Source organism: Benincasa hispida, chromosome 9, assembly GCF_027475165.1.
Source record: "Benincasa hispida cultivar pf3 chromosome 9, pf3_genome.v1.1, whole genome shotgun sequence".
Taxonomy (NCBI): domain Eukaryota; kingdom Viridiplantae; phylum Streptophyta; class Magnoliopsida; order Cucurbitales; family Cucurbitaceae; genus Benincasa; species Benincasa hispida.
This window is the reverse complement of record NC_143486.1, coordinates 64,693,985-64,716,655: the sequence shown is the minus strand read 5'-3', so window position 1 is coordinate 64,716,655 and position 22,671 is coordinate 64,693,985. Positions and strand designations below refer to the sequence as shown.

Genomic DNA, 22,671 nt, shown 5'->3' with positions numbered 1-22,671 from the left:
TATTTTAATTTTTTTCACTTCTTAAATTTCAATTACTGAATTCTACTATCGCATCCTCTTTCATTTGACTCAATCCTGAATTTTTTATTGCTTTATTTGGTCGCCGCATTCACCCCTTGCCCATTATGACTTAAATGATGAAATTTATGCTTTTTTCTTACCGTATGTACTAGAGTCAGATTAATTTCAGGACAATCAATTTATGAAACATTTCTAAAGTTTCGCGGTCTACCAGCTTTCCTTCAAAACTATTTTTACGAAATTTCCTAAGTCCATCGCATGAATCATTTCGTCTTTCAGCAATGAGGACATTAATGTGTGTTAAATTTGAGGGTGATAGTAATGTTATTTTCAACCTTGTTATTTTTATAAATTTCTATTCAAAAAAAAAGAAAAAAAATTATATAACGTAGAGATCAGATCTTGCTCATAGTTGGATGTCCGCATGACACCTATGGGGGCAAGCCAAAACAAAGGTGGGAATCGTGATCAACGCAGAAACCAAGTGATCATAACTCCGCTGCCAAATAAAGGGATGGGCATGAGTTTTGACTGAGAAATAGCACCTTGCTCGTCGTTGGATCTTCGCATAACACCCATGGGGGGCAAGCCAAAATGAAGGCTAGGCACTCGGTGTTGGGTTTTATGTCCTAAAACTCACAGTTTTTAAAATGATAAACTTTTTTTATTATCAATATAGTTGTTATTGATCTCATAAATTGCATGAAAGTCTAAATCCAATAAACTAAGACCCATGACTATTGTATGAGTACTTGAACTTTATGTGGAGACATAAGAGTGGATTGGATTCGAGTAAATAGTCAAAATTATCTATGGTACATGAATGACGTTGGGTACCTTATTCAGGTAACACCATTAGATGTGGCCTACTCTGTAGTTGTTACAAAGAGTTGTAAAGTGCTACATACGATGTGATCCTAATTCGTACATATTATGACATGAGGAGTGGGGGCATCCTATGCAATAAGTTTGCATAAGATCAGGACCAAGAAATAATTCACTCTTACTTTATAATGTTGTTTACTGTTTAAAACTGACTATTTCACCTAGATGACCTAGGTAACTTGATCTTAATCCTGAGCTAACTATGAACTCCTTTTTATTCGGGATTGCCCTTAGATTTGCATAGTTGAGGGTTGGCTCAACAGTGCTGGCTCAATAAGACTCCCACTTCAAGGGTAAGATCGGATAGATAGTTGGGGACATAGGGTGCAAGACAGAGTTCACATCTACCCGATTTAGAGATGGGAAAAAGGTTGTTCTCTCAAGTACTGAATCCAGGTCTTGAACAAGGGGCCCCACCCTCTCACTGGGCTGAGAGAGTTTGGTTTGGTGATTGGATCACAAACCAGTTGTTCATTAGAGAATCAGTAGGGACTTGAGGAATAAGACGTAATCTCGGGGGTAAAATAGATATTTGACCCAGCCGTTATTACGAATAACTTGTGAAGGGTCGACTTGATGGTTATGGTTAAATCATGTGGACATAATATATCTACAGTGAGGGGAGTGCAATTATGGGCTTTAGTGAAATGACACATTAGTTAACGAATGGAGATTAATCTGGTCTAATGAGTTTAGCCAATTAATCTCGGATCGTTGGAGTCCATGATCTGTAGGTCCACGAGGTCCCCCTACTAGCTCATAACGGACTAGCTCTAGAATAACGTGATAAGTTAATTTGAAACGTTCAAATTAGAATTAAGGAAATTAGTAATTATATGACATATAATTATGTTTAATTTTAGAATTAAATGGTATAGGAGAATTTTTATATTTAAATATGATTTAAATATATAAAGATGGATATGTGTTAAAATTAATTTAATATTTGATATTAAATTAATTAAGTTTTATTTAATAATTAATTTATGAAATTAATTAATTTTTCATTTTTAAAATCAAATAGATTTTTAAATCAAAATTTGATTTTTGGATAAAATTTTAAAAAAAAAAAAAAAAAGAAAAGAAAAGAAAACTAAAACACAAATGGAAAAATGGGTTTTTCCATTATCCATCACTTAACTAGCTCACACATATAGCAACCATTTGGCCTTGTCTTCTCCAAGCATGAGCTACAACACATGCAGTTCTTCTCTTTGCATGTTGATCTGCAATATAGTGAGAAGATTGAAGTAAAAATTGGGGATGCAATAAAAAGGTTTTTTAGAGAAAAACTGGTTTGAAGAAAGGTTCTTCAACCTTGTTGCAGTAGTGAGCTTTTCTCCTTCATCTCTTGGTTCAAGCTTGTTTTGAGTCCCACAACTCAATCTAGAGCACCAAGAGAATAGTGGGGAAGATCTTGAGGTGGTCTATAACAAGATATGGAGAAGATTGCAACTAGAAAAGAAGCTTTGAAGAAGTTCTACAAGAGGTATGTTTTGAAACCCATTTTTATGCAGAAGCATGCTTTATATTATGCTAAAATTAGTGAATTTGAATGCTTAGATGATCCTTGTTCTTCCGCTACGATTGACACAATCCTACACTCGGATCAGTGCAAGATCACAAAACGAATATTTGAATTGTGCAAGGGTCAAAATCACTTGAACACCCTGGTTTGATAACGTTTGAAATAAATCATGCGATGTCCTGAAAACAAGTAAAGATTTTTTTTAAGGTTAAGCTCGTGGTCCCTAAAGATAGAAATATTTTAAGAAAATATTAGGATAGAAATTAAGAAGGCATTGGTTCAGAAATTTGAATAAGGCACCTTGAGAAGTCTAGGTAGGGTAAAGGCGGTTGAAATTTTAAAGAAAATCTTTAGTTTATGCTTGAGGACAAGCATTGTTTTAAATTTGGGGGTGTGATAACTAGTAGAAATACAAGTTATTACAGCTCAAATTAGTAAAACAATGAGAGAAAGTGATGGTAAAATAGGCAATATCATGTCTGAAAGCGCCAAACTAAAAGGAATTGCGATCGCTAATGCTCATCGTATAAAAGCAGTTAATTTGCCTATTCTGTGCAGGTACAATGCGATGGCACATATGAAATATCGATCCAAGGGCAAAATGCGACAGCGCACTTGAAGTTGCGATCGTAAGTCATGTGATCATGAGAAGTTTCTCAAAAAGTAATCACATAAAGACCTCTTTTATTTTGTCTTGACCCTATTTATTCTGTGATGGTTGGTTGCATGTGTAAGCATGTTATCTTAAAGAAATATATCTTAGCCAAAGAGGGAGTTTGTCAGATCAGTACTATTAGCTATATATATTTATCTAAAACTCTTGATAGTTGCTCTTGGGGTTTTTTAGGAGTTATCTCAGATTTTTTCTCTATAGGTTCTTGTCTCAAAGGCCGTTCTTCAAGATGCCAACTCTGTAGAATATTTCCTTATATAAATTATTCTGTAGAATATTTTCTCTGAGTTGCTTTCTTTTTTGGTGATTTGCTAATTATATGTGGAGGTACTTTCCATCATTATGTTGTGCTATTTAAGCCCAAGGAGTCTTTGTACTAGGGTTGCCACATGTTTTGGTTTGTGAGATTGATAGGTGTGTTTGACATAATACATTATGTGTCATACTGAATTGAAGAAGAGGAATTTTTTTGTGTGTTCTTTATTTGCTCTTACAGTGAGCGTTTTTACAATCACGAAGGTTTGTTCGGTCTTATGGGAGCCTAAGGAGAAGGATTTCTCAAATCTTAGGGGGCACCTAAGGCATTATTCATCAAGAAGGGTGTTCTCAAGACTTAGGGTGAGCCTAAGTTCTCACAAGAAGGGAGTTCACAAATAGAAGAAGAGACATTTTCGAGTGAGAGAGAGTCTCACACACTTAAGGGGAGCCTAAGTATTACGACACTAATATATATATATATATATATATATATATACTTGGGAGAGCCTAAGTTCGAGCGAGAGGGAGTCTTACATCTAGGGGAAGCCTAGATGATTAACTAAGTTGGGCTCTCCGTGTGTTACTGTGATCTTCTTTATTTACAGATAAGTTCAACTTTGTAATTGTTTGACTAATATATATTAGTGGATTATCTTTTCTGGGCACACAGTATAGCCCTCGATTTAAGCTAGAGAGTAAGCCAGGCCAAGACTAGGCCAAGAAGTTAGAATGGATTGTATGTTAGGTTAAAGAAACTAAAATTTGGCTAAGTATCCAAGCTATGCTTTGAACCTATAGAAGCTTAAGGACATGAGTTGTCTTAGAAGTAAAGGATTAGTAAAAGTAACTAAGTTTTTGAGGTAAGAGTTGAGCACATAGTCTAATTAAGACGAGGGAATTTGGACTAAGTAGGGAAGGAGTAGGATTCAATCATTGAAGCATGATAGGACAAGTTCAACTCTTCCCTTAGGTTGAACATATACTAAGATGGGAAACCATACTTGGATGCATAGCTATAGCTATAGAGGAGTTGGAAGATTAGCTAAGAACTAAGAAGTAAGGCTTAACCTTGGATGAGTTCAAGTCATCCTAAAGTTGGAAGCATAGTTGGAGTTGTTAGGACCCTTGAACGCATGCTTTGGCCAAGCAAGAATCCACTTGGACACATGCTAAGGCAAAAGAGGTTATCTTGAATTCATAGTTGGAAATGGTAAAGTGTTGAAAAACCATGTGTTGAACTATGCACAAACTAAATGAAGAAAAGTAGGATTGGACACATAGTAAAAGGGAGTTGGATGCGTGGTGTGTTCGGGGTGAAAATTTGGCTAATTGTTGGATGGCTCGTAGGACATATACCCTAGTAGTGGCATGTTGGATGCATAGAGGGTGGAAGATAGAGTAATTGGACGCATACCTTAAGGAATGGGCATAATTAGACACATGATGGGTGAGGAATTAGGTTATGCATGCACTAGTTGGACCAAATTTCAAAGAAGGAGGCGGCCAACTCCGAGGTGGACATCTTGGGAAATTAAGTGGTAGCATAGTATGAATTTGACTATGTGTCAAAGTTGGAGGTGGTGAACCCTGAGGTGAAGTCACCTTTGTTGAACACATAAGATTTGCATGCAAGTAGGATGTGGTCACATATGGACCAAGGAGGAGTCATGCAAAGTATTGGGCTAACACCTCAAAGGGGAGCCATGCGTTGGACCTTGCATGGGAAGACACCTAAATTTTCATATAAGTAGGAGGTGTCATGATGTGAAGGTTTGAGGTAATGACAAGGACAACTTAGTTTTACCTATAAATACCTAGAGGGAGTTTCATTTCACTTCACAATTCGAAATTCTCCCAAGAACTCAAGAGGGAGGTGTTGAAGGGCAAATAGAGTGTTGAGAGAAGGGTCCATGCATTGAGCATAAGCTATCAGGCGTCCAAACTAGCTGACCAAGCATCTAAGTGTTGTACATGTATTCGAGAGGAGTAAACCAGGCATCCAACTCACTTGAAAAAGGCAACTCTGCGTCCAACTATCTTAAAGATGCCAAACTCTGTGTCCATAGCTATCCTTGCTAATGCAGAGGCTTAGTTGATATATGTTGGAGTTGGTAAGCTAATCATAGGATTCTAAGTTGATTATTGAACTAATACTGGCTCAGGACCTAAGAAGAACTAGGGAAAACCAGGAGAACTCGAGAACGGGAAAACACCTGCTGGTGAACAGTGTGTGGTTACTTTCAAATGCTTTTGGTTGAATCTATATATATATGGTATTTTATATATGTGTATGGTTTGGAAATCTGACATGATTTTAAAATGTGATTTCTTGGAAGTTAATTGGAAATCACGAGTTTTCTATTGATTTACTTAGATAACTATTTTAATCTATGATTTGCTTAAAAGCATGTTCTATATTGGTTTTTATTTTTGGATTTGGTTGGAAACTTGGTTTCAAAATGTGATTGATGGAATGGAATTTCAACCACTGGAAACTGGTATTGTATCCTAGAAATGTTGGCATGTCTCGAGCACGGGTGTTGTCAACATGTGCACATTAAATGGGTTGTATTGGATACATGTATTTCTTTCCTCGAACTTATATTTAGCTTGGAAGGATTTTCTCTGGAACACAAATGCGGAATTTTGATCATATTTATTATGTTTTAATAATTGGTGCTCATATTACAGAAATCTGTATGGTTGATTTCTCTTACTGAAAATTGGTTACTATTAAATGTTTCCAAAAAGGAATTTCCAAAACAAAAAGTATGTTTGTATAAATATACCAACTCATATTACAATAGCAAGTAGAAGGAATGTTCCGAGAGTGCCACTCAAGGACAAGGTCTACCGCATCATCAGGATTGATTTTGAGTATGTCCTTTTATAAATCTGGACCTATGTCTTAAATTGGGAAGTTATAAATATGAATTTATATAGACATGAAAAGCTATAATAAAATAATTTATTCTTAAGCTAGATCTGTTACTATTTTAGGAGTTGTTGGGTAGAACAAACTAAAATGAACCGTAAGAATCACAATATGGTGGTATTCATTGTCTTTACACCTCTTTTCCAGTGAAAGAGGTAAGCTCGAGAGGGGAAGAGGGGTGTGACACACTACCTCTAGATGTAGGTAGTTGATCAACAAACTAGATTACAAACTTCTACATGTTCTTGCTTAATTGATTTACCATCTATTATTCTATCATTGTCTCTAACCTTACTAAGACATCTTGCGCACGTGAGGAATCACATTCCAAAATTTCAATATACATTTGAAGAGAGAGTGAATAAAGATTGAATAACCTTTGCCCATATTTCTTTCCACGTCCTTTTTTAATAAATAAGTAAAGGTATCATACATATGATTACAAAGGTGTGGTTTTGAGGTCGTTTCGAATGGGGGCGACATTAATTCCAATAGAATTGAGGTAAAGACCAGATCTGCCATGAAAACCAACAATCTTAACTCCACTTGTAGGAAACACAAATGGCGTTCCTTCTTCACCACCAAATGGCCCATAAATCTTTTTATTGCTTTCTAAACTCAACGATCGAATCACATAGTGTTGTCCATAGTAACCAATGTATCCAACAATTGAAATTAGGTACTCGTCTGGATATTCAAGATCCACCTGAAATTTTTTCACTTTATTAAGGTTAATATATAACTTTACTTGTAGTTTAAAAAAAAAAAACTTGCAATTTTACGTTTATATTTACTTAGTTCATATATTTTGAAGCTCTTAATCCATAGTTTGTAATTTATAGATTCTTGAGTTTAGTGCTTTCATCGCCAAATACCATTGTAAACAAAGAATTAATAGTGAAGATCTATTCAACACAAAAACTAACTTTAAGGATATATTAAAAACATTAATTTAAAAGTTTGTGATGAAAGGATTTTTAAGTAAAAAGATAAATTTGTTTTATGGAAAAGATACTTTTTGATCTTTAGATTTTGGATCCAATTTTTATTTGGTCATTAAGTTTTAAGTTTGATTTCAATTTAACCGGTTAATTTCAAAAGGTTGAAATCTTACTCTTGATATTGAAATTTCGAAATTTCGTTTGAATTTAGACTCTAAATTTCAAGATTTATACTTTTGAACTTGATTTTTTACTAAATACTCATTTCAATCTCGTTAATGTTTATTAATTAATTGAAAATAATTATAAAGTAAAATTGTAAAATTAATTTTAATAGTGTTGAAAAAAATAGTAAAACTTAATTAATTATAATTCTTTTAATTATTTTAAATTAATTAATAGATTAATCCTTAAAATTCAAAGTGTGTATTTAGTTAAAAATCGAGGTTAAAAATATAAATCTTGAAATCTAGTGATCAAATAGAAACAAAACTTTAATCTGAAGTTTAAAATAGTAATATTTGGAAATATAAAGACTAAATCGAAACCAAACTCAAAACTTAAACTTTTTAAATCTTAAGACCAAATTGAAACTAACAATATAATTGTAGAGTTTAAAAAATAGAAATCTTGAAATAACCATTACTAACCGTAGATGTGTGACCTCGATTTCCACCGTGCCTTTCGGACCATCCATTTTGGTCATATTTAGTCCTTATGGAGTTGATAGCTTTTTCATGAGTAATCACCAACTTCTGTATTAAAGAGGAGGCTGCATCATCCCAATACTCCCCTTCAAATCCTCCGTATTCTCCCAATGACATGGCCACACTCGGGATCTCCATGTCATCATCTTGTTCATCTTCATCACCATTAGCTTCTAATGGCTTCTCATTTTCCTCATATCGTGTCTGAATGGAATCCGCCCATCGTCCATGATTCACCATGAACTCTCTAATTCCATTGAACCCTCTTTCCTTCCAACCACCTCGCTTCCCTTCTCCTCCTTCCAACAACATAATAATCTTGCTCCTTTTTCTACAATATCAACCAACAAAATGAAAAAAAGTTGAGTATATATATCATTTGTAACCAATTAAAAGCATATATTCCAACTGAAACCAAGAAGTCAGAGATTGTCACCACTTTAAAAACGTGTTTTTCATCATTCAAAATGAATTTTAGATCACTCTCAAACGCACTCTAAAGAGTAGACCATATACGTTTTTTTGTTTACCTTTGAATTGGGTCCAAGTAGAGGGGAAGTGAACGATAGCGAAGTGAAGGCATGGCGAAAGTTACTGAGCCTTGTGTAAGCAGCTTGTGATAACACCGCCCAAAAGCATGCACATTAAACTTGCAAATGCAATGCCCACATTCAAAAGCCAAATTTCCTTCACAAGAATTATCACAACCACCACAAGCAGAGTACCCTTTCTTACCTCCTTTCACCAAATTCAGCAGATGCCTATGACCTTCAAACTTTGCAGACTTTAGAAATGGATAATCCCCAAGCGCACACCTCAAATGTGCAGCAAAATAGCAAATCTTGCAATAGTAAAACCACTCATTTCTTCCTCTTTCTTCTTCACAAATATGACAGTAATTTTCATCATCACCTTCCTCATCTTTATTCACAAACGTGAGGCTTAAAGGATGTTCATCAAATCTATTTCTTACTGCAAGTGGCAGATTTGCACATTTTCCATCCAAATAAAAGTTGCAATCATCACACCCAAACACCAATTTGTTCTTCAACCCTTCTCCACAACCTCTACATTTATGTTTTCCTTTATCATTGTAATGAAACAGGGGGTGATGTTTGTGACTTGAATGTGTAAATGGGAATGTAATTGCAGCACATCAAATGTCGATTGTGTAGATGCATTCTTCACAGTGATAAGCAAAGCCTTGACAATATTGAAGACAAACACCACATGAGAACATAAAATTTGGGATATAAACCATATTCAACTCATGTGAATGGAACGAGAAATTTCTGTATTGTCTTGGAAATCTTGCACATTCTTCGTGCAAATAGAAGCCGCATTTTGAACAACCATAACATTCAGTCACTATGCATTGCATACACCCGTTGCAAACCTTATTATCATCCCCCGGACAAAGAATCAACTCATGCTTATGGCTAAAATGCAGAATTTTGTTTGTCCCAACATCAGCTTCTTTTTCTGTCAGCATTATTCCCTTCTTCATCTCTTGGTTTTCTCGACTCTTAGCGCAATTCAAATGCGTGTCATAACCACAACTCCGACAAACATATCTAGCAAATGACATGTTTATCTTTCCATTGCAAATTTTGCAGATATCGTGATGCCCAGAGAACGATAGACTCAAAGCATGAGGATGATCAAATGTATGGAGAATGATCGGTAGCTCGGTGCAGTTTTTATGTGCGAAAAGATGGCAAATGCTACAAAACCAAGGAACTGCAGGCTCAGACTTCTTGCCACAAATTTGACATGTATACGGAAATACCTTGTGGAGTTTAATGAAATCATGTTGGTGTTGAAACGAGGGAAAACACGATACATGAAGATTGAATATACAGGGTGGACAACTATAGAAAAATTTGAAGCAATTGTTTCTACAGTTGTTACAAATGATATTACTCCCAAATGATCGGGCAAAAAGAAACAAGGGGTGTTGATGATAACGAAGATTTATAATCTCACGAGGCAATTCAGCACATTGTTGATGAAAGTGGGAATCACAGAGAGAGCAAAAGTAGGTAGAAATAGAATCAGAACCTGATTCGATACGCAGTTCGCACACAGAACAAACAACGATTCTATTTTTCCCCCAATGTTGTTGTAGAAAGATTAATGGATGGGGATGGGCGAAATGCTGAAATTGGTCACTGCCGGGGATTTTGGTTAAGCCTAAGGTTTTGGTGTCGACGATGATACATTGTAGGTCGATAACGAAATCACATTGAGGGCAGGAGTAGGATTTTCCGGTCGGCTTTTGGCCGCAGCACTTGCAGAATGTGTTGGTGAGGACGAGAGATAGAGGGAGTTTATGATGGGAATGGAAAGGGGTGTGGATTTGGGGAAGAAGGTCGATGCAAGATTGATGGATACAGAAGTTGCAGTCGGAGTTGGAGCAACTGAAGGCCGGAGGATGCCATGGTTTACGACACTTGGAACAGCAAACCTCATCGCCATGTTTAGGGTTTCCGTATTGGTAAAGGATCAATGGGTGATTGTGTGGCTTCTTCAAATCACCAATTTCTTCCATTTATCAACGTCCACTATAACTTAGTCGCTGTCACACAAACATGAATATCAATGTATTTTTTTTTTACAATACATGAATATCCATATTGATTATTAATTAGGGAGAAATATCATTAGTCTAGATTATTTAAGAGCTTAAGTTAGATGGAATATGACAGAAAAATATATATATTATTATCAATACTCTAGTCAGTTTCCTTCAGCCAACCTGATTATAACTCAAATAACCTATTGATCAAGAAGTCAGTTGAATACCTTATTAAAACTTTGGTTGCCTCCTTATAATATTTAGATGGACAATTACTTTAAAAACTCATAATAAAGTACTTGAAATTCCCCATAGAGTAAAATCAAAGAGATATCTATAAATCCCTTGAAACTTCATGATACTAAATCATATATTCAATTTAGTAAACTCAAATCACATTCTCCACGTATTAGAAATTCATTACTTTCGATCATTAAACAATTCATTGAATAAAGTATAAATTTCTTGAAATCTTTATACTTATTAGTAACCAGATAAATGGTACGAATTTTTAAAAAATAATAGAAGAAGAAGAAACTACAAGCACAAATTATTTATGACCTATTTGATAACATTCTTGTTGAATGAGAAATTTTGGACCAATAATAAATTGTCACGTCATCTCTAAAAATTTAGAAATCATCTAATTTAGGACTAATTAAAAAATTGACATGTGTCCTAAATTGAAATTGAAGATATAAGTTGGCAAATCCCAATAACGGCCATGTGTGTTCATCATAACGGTTGGATTGAGTCAAAATCCAATTTGATATTATTATTTTGGCTAAACTCCAATTGAACTCAAAAATAGGCTTAATTTGACCCAAATGTCAAATAAAGCCCAAATCCAATTAGTTCGGCCCAAGGGTAGGCCCATGGACCAACCAAGTTCAAGCCCACAAAGCTCACTAGAGAACTTTATAGTAGGGGTTCTCTTCATTTGTGAGGCTTAGAAGTTTTAGACTCTAGAGAGTCAGAGAGAATTCTCTACAATAAAAAAACTCCTTGAATACGGAAGCTGACCACACTTGAAGACTGAAGTCCTTTGGAGATACAAAGGACTTCAGTCTTAAAGAAATTTATGTCCAGTCCATCAAAAAGGGTACCACAATCACCCTATATGTGGTGCTACACAACAAGTTGAAGATGTTCATCTCTACTGGGGACAATGCAAAAAATTGAAGACGCATGTCGCCTATATGATGCTACACAGGTTGGATGTGTACAATAAGGTTCTCACTAGAAAAATCAATCGTTTTTTCGTTCACTTACATAAAGACGCAGTGTTAGGTGTTGCTTACTTCAAGTTCGAAGCATCACTCGTCTATAGTTTGACTCTTCATCTTCAATTATGGATGTTCTTCAAGATCAAGTTTAGAAGATTTATCGATGCTTCTTTAAATTCAGGTTCGGTAACTTCGCTAATTCTTCTTCAATTTAAGTTTGAAGGATTTGTCAAAGCTTCATCAAATTTAAACTCAGAGGCTTCGTTGTTGCTTCTCCATCTTCAAGTTTAAGGCATCTTTTATCTTCAACACTGGGGCTTCATTCATCTAAAGTGCCATTTCATCTTTAAAGTTTGGTATGGCTCGCTTCATTTCACTTGCTCAAGATCGGAGGCTTCGATGATGTATCTTCAAAATCAAACTTGGAAAATTCGCCAATGCTTCTTCAAATTCAAGTTTAAAGGATTTGTCGATGCTTCATCAAATTGAAGCTAAGATGTTTCATCGATGCTCCTCCATCTTCAAGTCCAAAGGCTTTGTCAATGCCTCTCTATCTTCAAGTTCAAAGACTTGGTCGATACTCTTCCATCCTCAAGTTTAGAGGTTTCGTCGATGCTCCTCCATCTTCAAGTTCAAAGACTTCGTCGATGCTCCTTCATCTTCAAGTTTAGAGGTTTCGTCAATTCTCATCCATCTTCAAGTTTAGAGGCTTCGTCGATGCTTCTTCATCTTCAAGTTCAGAGGTTTCGTCGATGCTCTTCCATTTTCAAGTTCAGAGGCTTCACCACTTTCTCTTTGATGTCAGCTTCTCTCCCTCTTCAAAATATTGGCACAACTTCCTTCCTTCACCAAAATCTTGGTGCAGCTTTGCTCCCTCTCCAAAATGTTGGTGCAACTTTGCTTCTTCCCTAAAATGTTGGTGCAGTTTCGCTCCTTCTCCAAAATTTCGGTGCACCTTTGCTTCCTCTCCAAAAATATTGGTGTGGCTCCACCTCATATGCGAGATCAAGTTTGGTCTGTCTGGCTCCGCCTCATATGTGAGATCAACTCTAGTCCGCCTGGCTCCACCTCATATGCGAGATTGACCCCAGTCTGCCTGGAACTGTTTTATCTCCAAAAATCAAGTTCGTTTTGCTTGTTTCCGCCTCATATACGAGATCAACTCCTATTTGTCTGGCTCCACTTCATCTCCAAAGATCAAGACGGTCCGTCTGGCTCTACCTCATATGTGAGAACAACTCAAATTCGTCTGGCTCCGCCTCATATGCGAGATCAAGCCTGATCCACCCGCCTTCGCATCATATGCTTGATCAACTCTGGTCCGCCTGGCTCCGCCTCATATGTGAGATCAAGCTGGTCTGTATTACTCTTCTTCATCTGCAAGATCAAATGCAGTTTTCCTGACTTTGCCTCATCTAGGAGATCAAGTCCAGTCTGCCTAGCTCCGCCTCATCTATGAGATTAAGTCTGATATGCTTGACTCTACCTCAACTGCACAACCAGGTTCGGTCTACTTTGCTTTGCTTCATCTGCACGATCAAGTCCAATCTACTGGACTTCGCATTTGGTCTACCAATCTTTGTCTTATATGCAAGATTAAGTTCAATTTGCTTTGCTTCATCACATCTACAAGATCGAAGCTAATATAATGCAAAGATCAAAGCCAGTAGAACACTGAGTTTTAGATGGAATGTCTGAGTCAAAGACTGAAGCCAAAACTGACGGAATCCTCACATCACACACTGAGATCAAAGATAATAGAATGTGAAGATCAAAGTCGGTAGAACACTAAGTTTGAAATCGATGGAATGCTTAAGTCAAAGACTAAAGCCAAAACCGACGGAATCCTCAGGTCGCACACTAAGATCGAAGCTAATAGAATACGGAGATCAAAGCCGGTAAAGCACTGAGTTTGAAATTAATGGAATGCTCAAATCAAAGATTGAAGCCAAAACCGATGGAATCCTTAGATCGCGCACTAAGATCGAAGTCAATAGAATGTGTAAGTCAAAGCCAGTGGAACACTGAGTTTGAAACCGATGGAATGCTCGAGTTAAAGCTTGAAGCCAAAACTGACAGAATCCTCAAATCGCGCATTAAAATCGAAGCCAATAGAATGCGGAGATCAAAGCTGATAGAGCACTGAGTTTGAAATCGACGGAATACTTGAATCAAAGACTAAAGCCAAAACTGACGGAATCCTTAGGTCGCGCACTAAGATCAAAGCTGGTAGAGCACTGAGTTTGAAACTGATGGAATACTTGGGTCAAAGACTGAAGCTAAAATCGAAGTCTGATATGCTTGACTCTACCTCAACTGCACAACCAGGTTCGGTCTACTTTGCTTTGCTTCATCTGCACGATCAAGTCCAATCTACTGGACTTCGCATTTGGTCTACCAATCTTTGTCTTATATGCAAGATTAAGTTCAATTTGCTTTGCTTCATCACATCTACAAGATCGAAGCTAATATAATGCAAAGATCAAAGCCAGTAGAACACTGAGTTTTAGATGGAATGTTTGAGTCAAAGACTGAAGCCAAAACTGACGGAATCCTCACGTCACACACTGAGATCAAAGATAATAGAATGTGAAGATCAAAGTCGGTAGAACACTAAGTTGAAATCGATGGAATGCTCAAGTCAAAGACTAAAGCCAAAACCGACGGAATCCTCAGGTCGCACACTAAGATCGAAGCTAATAGAATACGGAGATCAAAGCCGGTAAAGCACTGAGTTTGAAATTAATGGAATGCTCAAATCAAAGATTGAAGCCAAAACCGATGGAATCCTTAGATCGCGCACTAAGATCGAAGTCAATAGAATGTGTAAGTCAAAGCCAGTGGAACACTGAGTTTGAAACCGATGGAATGCTCGAGTTAAAGCTTGAAGCCAAAACTGACAGAATCCTCAAATCGCGCATTAAAATCGAAGCCAATAGAATGCGGAGATCAAAGCCGATAGAGCACTGAGTTTGAAATCGACGAAATACTTGAATCAAAGACTAAAGCCAAAACTGACGGAATCCTTAGGTCGCGCACTAAGATCAAAGCTGGTAGAGCACTGAGTTTGAAACTGATGGAATACTTGGGTCAAAGACTGAAGCTAAAATCGAAGCTGTAAAAAAACAAAAAATAAAAAAAACCCTTTGCAAAGATATGTAGAAGTTGGTAAGATAAAAAGTTACTCCTTCGAATGTGAGTTGCGAGTAGTTTTAATTCCTATGAAAAAAATGCAATAGAGGCTAGGGGTGTTCAAAAAACCCGATGACCCAAAAAAATCGATTAACCCAACCCAACCCGTGCGGTTTGGGTTGAGTTATCAACTCATTTTGGGTTGGGTTGGGTTTAAATAAATGAAAATTTTATGGTTTGGGTTGATTCATGGATTCAGCTAATATAACCCAAACCAACCCGAATTTATTATTAACTTTAAAATATATTTTTTCTTATTTATAACACAATTATTTATAAATATATTGATTTTAATTTTATGTAATTCCAATATTTTTTTAATAATTTATTCTTCAACAACTTTTAGAAGTGGTTTTTTATACTTTATAAAGAAAAATTTCACTATATAAATTGAAATTGAGTTGTTAATCTTAATTCAATATATGAAAATAATTAAATTAGACTTTTACATATTTACGTTTTGCTTCTTTTTAGAATAAAATTTTAAATAAATGACTCGATTAACCCTAAGTTGGGTTCATTTTTTAATAAAGGTTATTTGGGTTGAAAAAATTTACAACCCGAACAATTGAATTGGGTCTAAAAGATCTTTCAACCCAACTCAACTCAATCCATAAACATCCTAATAGGAGCAAGTTGGTAAAATATTAAAATTCCAAATGATGGAAACAGAAATTTTGAAAAAAAAACAAATAGAGGGAGACAAAAAAAAAGGAAGAAAAAGAAGAAAAGTACAAAAAAGAAGGAAAACATGAAAGAAAAAAAAAAAGAAAGAAAAAGAAAGAAAAAGAAAGCGAAAAGGGAAAAAAAAGTGAAAAAAAAAGGAAAAGAAAAGAAAAAGAGAAGAAAAAATGGGGAAAAAAAAGAAAAGAAAGGGAAAATAAAAAAGGAAAATTTGTACGGATGATCTAAAAATTGGACCGAAAATGTCAAATGACCCATGTTTTGAAAAAAAAAATGTCGAATGACCCTTTACTGACGTCAAATTTGGGTGAATTTACCAAAATATACTCGCGCGCACGCGGAAAAGCATTCACTCTCACTCACTCTCGCTCTCGCTCTCGCTCTCGCTTTCGTTGATGATCTATTTGCAAATATCCATGGAACAATGGGTCATCTTCTTCCCCCTCTCACTCGTCTCACTCTAGACGGCCTCGTTTATCCATCTCATCCATGTGCCTTACTCTCTCCATATCTCTTACTCTCTCTCCATAGCTCTCGCTCTCTCCATATCTCTCCCTCTCTCTTCCTCTCACTCCATATTTCTTGTTTTCCCTCCCTCCCCCTCCCTCTCTCTCTATATCTCTTACTCTCTCTCTATCTCTTCATATCTCTTCATATCTCTCGTTATCTCCCCCTCTCCCTTCATAACTTTCGCTCTGTCTCCCTCTCTTTCCATATATCTCGCTCTTTCTTCCTTTCTCTCTCACTCTCTCTCGCTCTATCTCGGTCTCGGTTTCGGTCTCGGTCTCTCTCGCTTTCTTTAGTTTTATCAACATTAGTTTTGTTGAAGTTGGTCAAAGAAGAAGTCACGAGATGCTCTGCAGGTTGGATTTTCAATGCCACGAAGAAGAAAGAAAGAGAAAGATTTTCTTTAGACATTGTCTCGCTAGTATCGCTCTTACTGGTGTCACTCTCTTGGTGTCGCTCTCGTTGATTTCACTCTCACTTATCTCGCTCACATTCTCTCTTTCTACTCGTCTTCAACCTCAGAACACGTCAAAAACCAAAAAAAAAAAAAAAAAAAAAAAAAAAAAAAACCATAGATTCACAGTATTTCTAAACCTCAGAACGACCTACCCTATCCCCATTATCAACCAGTTTAAGACACAATCGACACAGATTGAAATCACTTTCCAATCAGATTCGATTTTTCAGTGGTAGTGGAAGATTTTGCAAGTCCAAATGATGCATTTTATAAGTCGTTACCTTTGAAGAGTTTTAGTTTAGTTTTAGTTTTCAATAAAAGGGTAAGAAGACAAGGAGATGAGAACATTTACGTAATCTGGTATGACGATAATATGTCAATTGATATTATTTAAAAAAAAAATATGTCATTTGACATTTTGGGTCAAAAAATTGGTCATCTAGGAAAAGGAAAAAAAAAAAGAAAAAGAAAGAAAAGGGAAAAAACCTAGATCCCCCATTCTTTCTTCTTCTTCCATAACCGTCGCCCCTCTCCCCAAAATCTCTCTCAACTTAATACCTCCCTCACTCGATTTATTGGACGCCGGCAACCCACCACAGCCAGCTACGTCCGCGCCCACCGTCCGTCGCCGGTGCTCCAGTTCCTTCACTGTCGCTACAGTTGCACCGCCGGTGAGTTTCGTCCTCACCTATCATCTCCGGTGACATCGAAAATAAGCCACCTACATGGCGACAGCCGATATGGACGATGGAGGTGATGTGACTCGACCATGTTGATGTCGGCGGCAGTGTGCACAGTGTAAAGGCTGTGAAACCCAAAATTTTTTTTTAAAAAAAAAAAATGTTCCTTTTTTCCCTAAATATTTCAAAACACAACACTTATTTCCTATCATTTCCTTCTTTTCTCCTTCTTACTTTTCCTTCACACCAAAATTAGGTTGTCATTTTCATCTTGTCTTCTACTATTTGAGCCAACTCTAAATATGCATATACACAAAAATTGATAAAAAAAAACTATTGACCTATGGGAAGAAACCCATAAAAATTATTGGACATAAGCCACAAACCCATGAAAGTATCATCTAAGTTTTTCATCCGTACAAGCCTTGTGATCTTTTTTAAATAAATAAATAATTGGCTTACCAAATTGAATCCTTGCCTAAAAGTTTCTTCGAAGTTCGAACTACTTCCGGCGTTCGCCACGACTTTTCCGACGAGCTCCCGACACGACTCTTTCATCCATCTCCCCCTCTCTCTCTCTCTTTCTCTTTCTCTCTCCTTTTATGATAAAGCTTCCGTAATGTACCCCAACTTTTTTCCCCTCTTTTTCATCTCTCCTTTTCTTTCTTTCTATTTTTCTTTTTATCATTTTTACCATAAAACTATTATAATTATTACATCATTTTATTTTCGATATATGTATTTGAAGTTTTTATATAATTTTATACTGGTTCATTTGTAATTTACTTAACTAAATAGTTAAATTATAGAGAAATTCTTATATTAGAAAAAATCCAATTCCAAATATTAATAACTTTAATTTTAAATATTTAAACTAGTTCGTTTGAGATTCAGAAATTTTTATAAAGAAATGATTTTGTAAAGAATAATTTAACTATCTAGCTAAGTAAATTGCAATTGAACTAATATAACATTATACAAATAAATTATTTTTAAAAGTACCATATTTTTCTAATTTACCAGTAGATCTTACCATTTACATATCATAAAGTTTTAGATTGTGTTTGGTTAATCTTTTGAATTGTTTATTTTTGGAAAAAAAATGAAGTGTATATCATTGAAAAAAAAAATTATGAAATAGGTTGGTTTGATAGCGGAACATTTCTACAAAAAGGTTGTGTTTTTAGTGGGGTTAATAATTAATTTCTTCCTAATTTGTAGGATAAAGTTCAAGAATATAGTGATTTTTCAAACTAATGACAAAAATGGGGTAGATGAGAAAGAATTTTAAAAAATAAATGGGAATGAAAAGTATTGATAAAAATATGGTAGTTTTTGGGAAGGTTAATCGTGTACTTGGTTATAGCACCATGTTAGCATTGGTGGACTGGTTAAAGGCATACTCGTGGACCTAGTCCACGATTTGCTTTTGTTTTTCTTTTTTCTATTTTGACATTTTTTTAAAAATTTTTAACTAATAAATTTCTTCATTACTAAAGTTCATTATATATTTAATCTGCTATGAAAACTTAATTAGTTTGCACTCATATTAAAAATAAAATTTTGACTTGACTTAGTACATCTCTCTACAAATAAAAAAAATATATCTCGTGTATATGGTAGAGTCTTATTTAGAAAAAGAGAAATTAGTTCTTTAATTTCAAAATAGAAGTTTACATAAAGTTTAAAGACAACCCCCTAGCGCTTACCGCACAGGGGTTATCTTCGTGTGCCTCTAAATTAGCTTCGTTTTGTTGTCGTTGTCAGCAACATTAAATTGTCTTGTTTGTTGAATAATAGTATCTACGTTAACCAATGTTTGGTCACACATTGAACCCAACTATGGTAAGTTGTGTTGTACATCTTCGCTAAAATTATTTTGTACGATTAAAAAAATAATATTAAATAATATTCATATCATATATTTGGGAAATGTAAGATTATAAGTCTCTTACCATGTAGTAATAGTAAGCGTCGTCAGTTATGATAAATCACCTCGTGATTGAATCGTACCAGGAAAAATAGTCATTTGATACAGTTGGTCTATTTTTTATTTCTCCTTGTGCACAACGATCATGACGTGCACGCCAATAGGATATATATTCTTTGTGAATTCTGTCAGTTTTAGTCGTGATTACCTCTCAAATAAATTTGGTGTAGTGTCGGAAGTGTATATTACAACGAAGGTATAGTTTGTTGTAGACCGAATTGTCTCAACACACGATCTAGATGATGCTATTCTACTATATGGAAGCATATAAGATGGCTAACGATCAACTAGATGTCTTGACCATCACGACAGTAATCAAGTAGTGATGACCAAATATCTTGCATGTATGCCGTCCAATTAATCTGACAAAAAAATTAATTATACACCCAAAAAACTTTAAATATTCATTTATATATACATTTGTTATATGATTGTGCATTAGTTTGTCAAATATTTGTCAGTATACTAGCAACATATTTGCTGACTGTTCAGAGACAACTAATACACCACTCCGTCTAAAATTATAAAAAAAAAATACAATTAATTTATATTCTTACATAAAATGATAACGGAATAAATATATAAATCAAATGATACCTGACAGTGAGTGGACGATGACCTGGGGCCTATAACTGGACTTATGGTGCTATAATTTTAAATCTATCATAAGCTCATACATGTAATAGTATCAATGGTCTCGCTATTTCCAATGCTTGTACATTAGTAGCCCGACAAAGTTCTCTATAAAACCATACAAGACAAGCACCACCCTATGAGTACGTACTAGCATGCTCGAAATCAGACAGTAGAGGGAGAAAACATAAGATATACCAGAGTGTTCAACTTGTCAGCGAACAAAAATCCTCTAATAAGCTGCATAATGTATGCTCGTGTATACCTATGTATGTTGATATCGTCGGCATCGGGAGGCAATTCTGGAAATTAGGATACTAGCCACAGGATACTCAATCTTGAGCTCAGATCATCTGGTAGAACACTCAAGAGCTCATCACAAATAGTTTTCCAATCATATTGTAATAAACCTGTCAAAAGTTCTCCTCCACCCTGTAACCCAAATTGAATAGCAACATCCTGCAACATAATTGTACATTCCCCACAAGACAGGTGCAATATGCGGGTTTCTAGTCTTCAACGCTCTACTAAAGCAATAATGAGGTGTCAATCAAGTTGGATAAATTCAATCTGTGCAACCCCAAGAAAACCAGCCTGTTGAATGTAAGGAGTAATGCGTTGATCAAACAGGATAGTATGTTGTGCAGATGTCTACCTTCTCCGACAACCTAAAACTACAGTAGAAGAACTATCTCATATCGATTTTGACGATGGGTATTTTGTTGATATAATTGCACAGGATTAGGAGGACCGGACTCCATTACCTAAGAAATTCAAATTAATTACATAACAAAATTTATGTCCTAAGAATTAGATAAAAAGAATTCATTACATAAAAAAAAAAATATAATTACATAAAGTTTGTTTCTTCTTTTTAAGAAATCCAAATATTTTTTTTAAATAACTTGAATAATAATTATTAACAAAAAATAGGGTTAGGTCGAAACTATTGTCAAAATAGGTTTTTAAATCGTGTACCGAGTACACGATTACCAGTCCAAACATTACAAATATTTTCTTAAATCAGCCCAAATTCAAATGAAAAATCCAAGTTATAATACAACCTAAAAACAAATCAGTAGATATTCAATTACAGAAATCAGCCCAAAAAAATCTAAAAAAAAAAAACCGACAGTCCAAATTATGATATTCAACTACAGAAAAAAGTAAACAACTCAAATTTGAGATATATGGAGTATACAGTTAAATCAACCCAAATGAAAACAAAATAATAGTCTATGAACCATACACTTAAATCAGCTCAAATAAAAACAAAATGGTACATCTATGGAAGAAATCTCTATTTTTTTTATGAAAAAACTCATATATTGAACAAAAAAATAAATAAATAAATACTTTACCTAAGGCGGATGGTAGATCGGCGAGAAGAAGGATGGAGGGGTGGTAGATCGGCTCACGGTGACAGCAGTAAGAAGATCGGAGATGATGGTAACTAATCGGTGGACGATGGCAGAGTAGGCCACCGGTGGCTGTGAGAGAGGAAAAAAGTTCAAAAACTTCGGATGAGAGGAAAGGGAAGGGGTCGAGGGGTTTATGGGACCCCTAAGTCATGTACCCGACACAAGACTTAAGGTAATCATGGACCCCATCCACGATTACCTGGTCAATGCTGCATGACTGTCTACGTGGTAGTCTACGTGTGCCAAGTCACTGCCACTTCACGTGCTCTAAAGGAAGTCGTGTACCGGATACACGATTTAGCGAGTACACGATTTAGTGATAATCGTGTACCCGATATACGATTTAAAAACCTATTTTTGATAATAGTTTCAACCCAACCCTATTTTTATTAATAATGATTCAAATGACATTATTTTAAAAAAATGGAGTTAAGTTTAAGTCCATCATGCCCCTTTTCTTTAATTTCTCTTCAATGACCTTCTTTTTTTTTTTCACTTTAATGTACTTTTAATAATAAAATAACTTGTCTTTTCCTTTCACTATTCATCATCTTTTTTCTCCTTAGTCCAACCACCAAAGTTTTGCTATAGTTTTCTCTTTTCCTTTCTTTTCTTCTTCCATTCCAACACATTACTTCTTTTTAGTTGGTATTACATAAACTTCAAGAAAAAAAAAACAAAGCACAAAGTAAATTGATCTTTCTTTCATTTAGCCTCATGTAATCTCTATCATTTTTGTTTCAAGATAAGTCCATAAAAACTTTCAAATTTGGGTATTCTATTATTCCTAATTATTGGATTTTATGTCCTAAAAACTCGCAGTTTGTAAAATGATAAACATTTTCTATCATCAATATACTTATTATTGATTTCATAAATTGTATGAAAGTTTAAATCCAATAAACTAAGACCCATGACTATTACATGAGTACTTGAACTTTATGTGGAGATATAAGAGTGGATCAGGTTTGAGTAAATAGTCAAAATGATCTATGGTACATGAATCAGGTTGGGCACCTTATTCTGGTGACATCATTGGATGCGGCCTACTCTGTAATTGTTACAAAGAGTTGTAAAGTGCTACATACGGTGTGATCCTAATTCGTACATATTATGACATAAGGAGTGGAGGCATTCTATGCAATGAGTTTGCATAAGATTGGACCAAGAAATAATACAATCTTACTTTATAACGTTGTTTACTATATAAGACTGACTATTTCACCTAGATGACCTAGGTAACTCGATCTTAATCCTGAGCTAACTATGAACTCCTGTTTATTCGGGATTACCCTTAGATTTGCATAGATGAGGTTTGGCTCAACAGTGTCGGCTCAATAAGACTCCATTTTTAG

General features: G+C 35.3%; 1 protein-coding gene across 3 annotated transcripts; it reads right to left on the bottom strand.

The window, feature by feature from the left end:
• Window positions 1-6,662: 6,662 nt before the first annotated feature.
• On the bottom strand, window positions 6,663-17,926 carry LOC120070094 (jacalin-related lectin 19-like). 3 transcript variants are annotated; one of them, XM_039021946.2, is made up of 4 exons: window positions 17,735-17,926; window positions 8,479-10,526; window positions 7,892-8,279; window positions 6,663-7,006 (listed from the first exon to the last, which is right to left on the bottom strand). In XM_039021946.2, the coding sequence occupies exons 2-4, from the start codon at window positions 8,529-8,531 to the stop codon at window positions 6,740-6,742; spliced, it is 708 nt and encodes a 235-aa protein (XP_038877874.2). In that variant the 5' UTR covers window positions 8,532-10,526; window positions 17,735-17,926; the 3' UTR covers window positions 6,663-6,739. The 3 variants fall into 3 exon arrangements, with proteins under 3 accessions (XP_038877874.2, XP_090174485.1, XP_090174484.1); XM_090318359.1 differs by lacking the exon at window positions 8,479-10,526; XM_090318358.1 differs by lacking the exons at window positions 6,663-7,006; window positions 7,892-8,279 and having other exon boundaries at window positions 8,914-10,526; window positions 17,735-17,876.
• Between the last annotated feature and the right edge of the window lie 4,745 nt (window positions 17,927-22,671).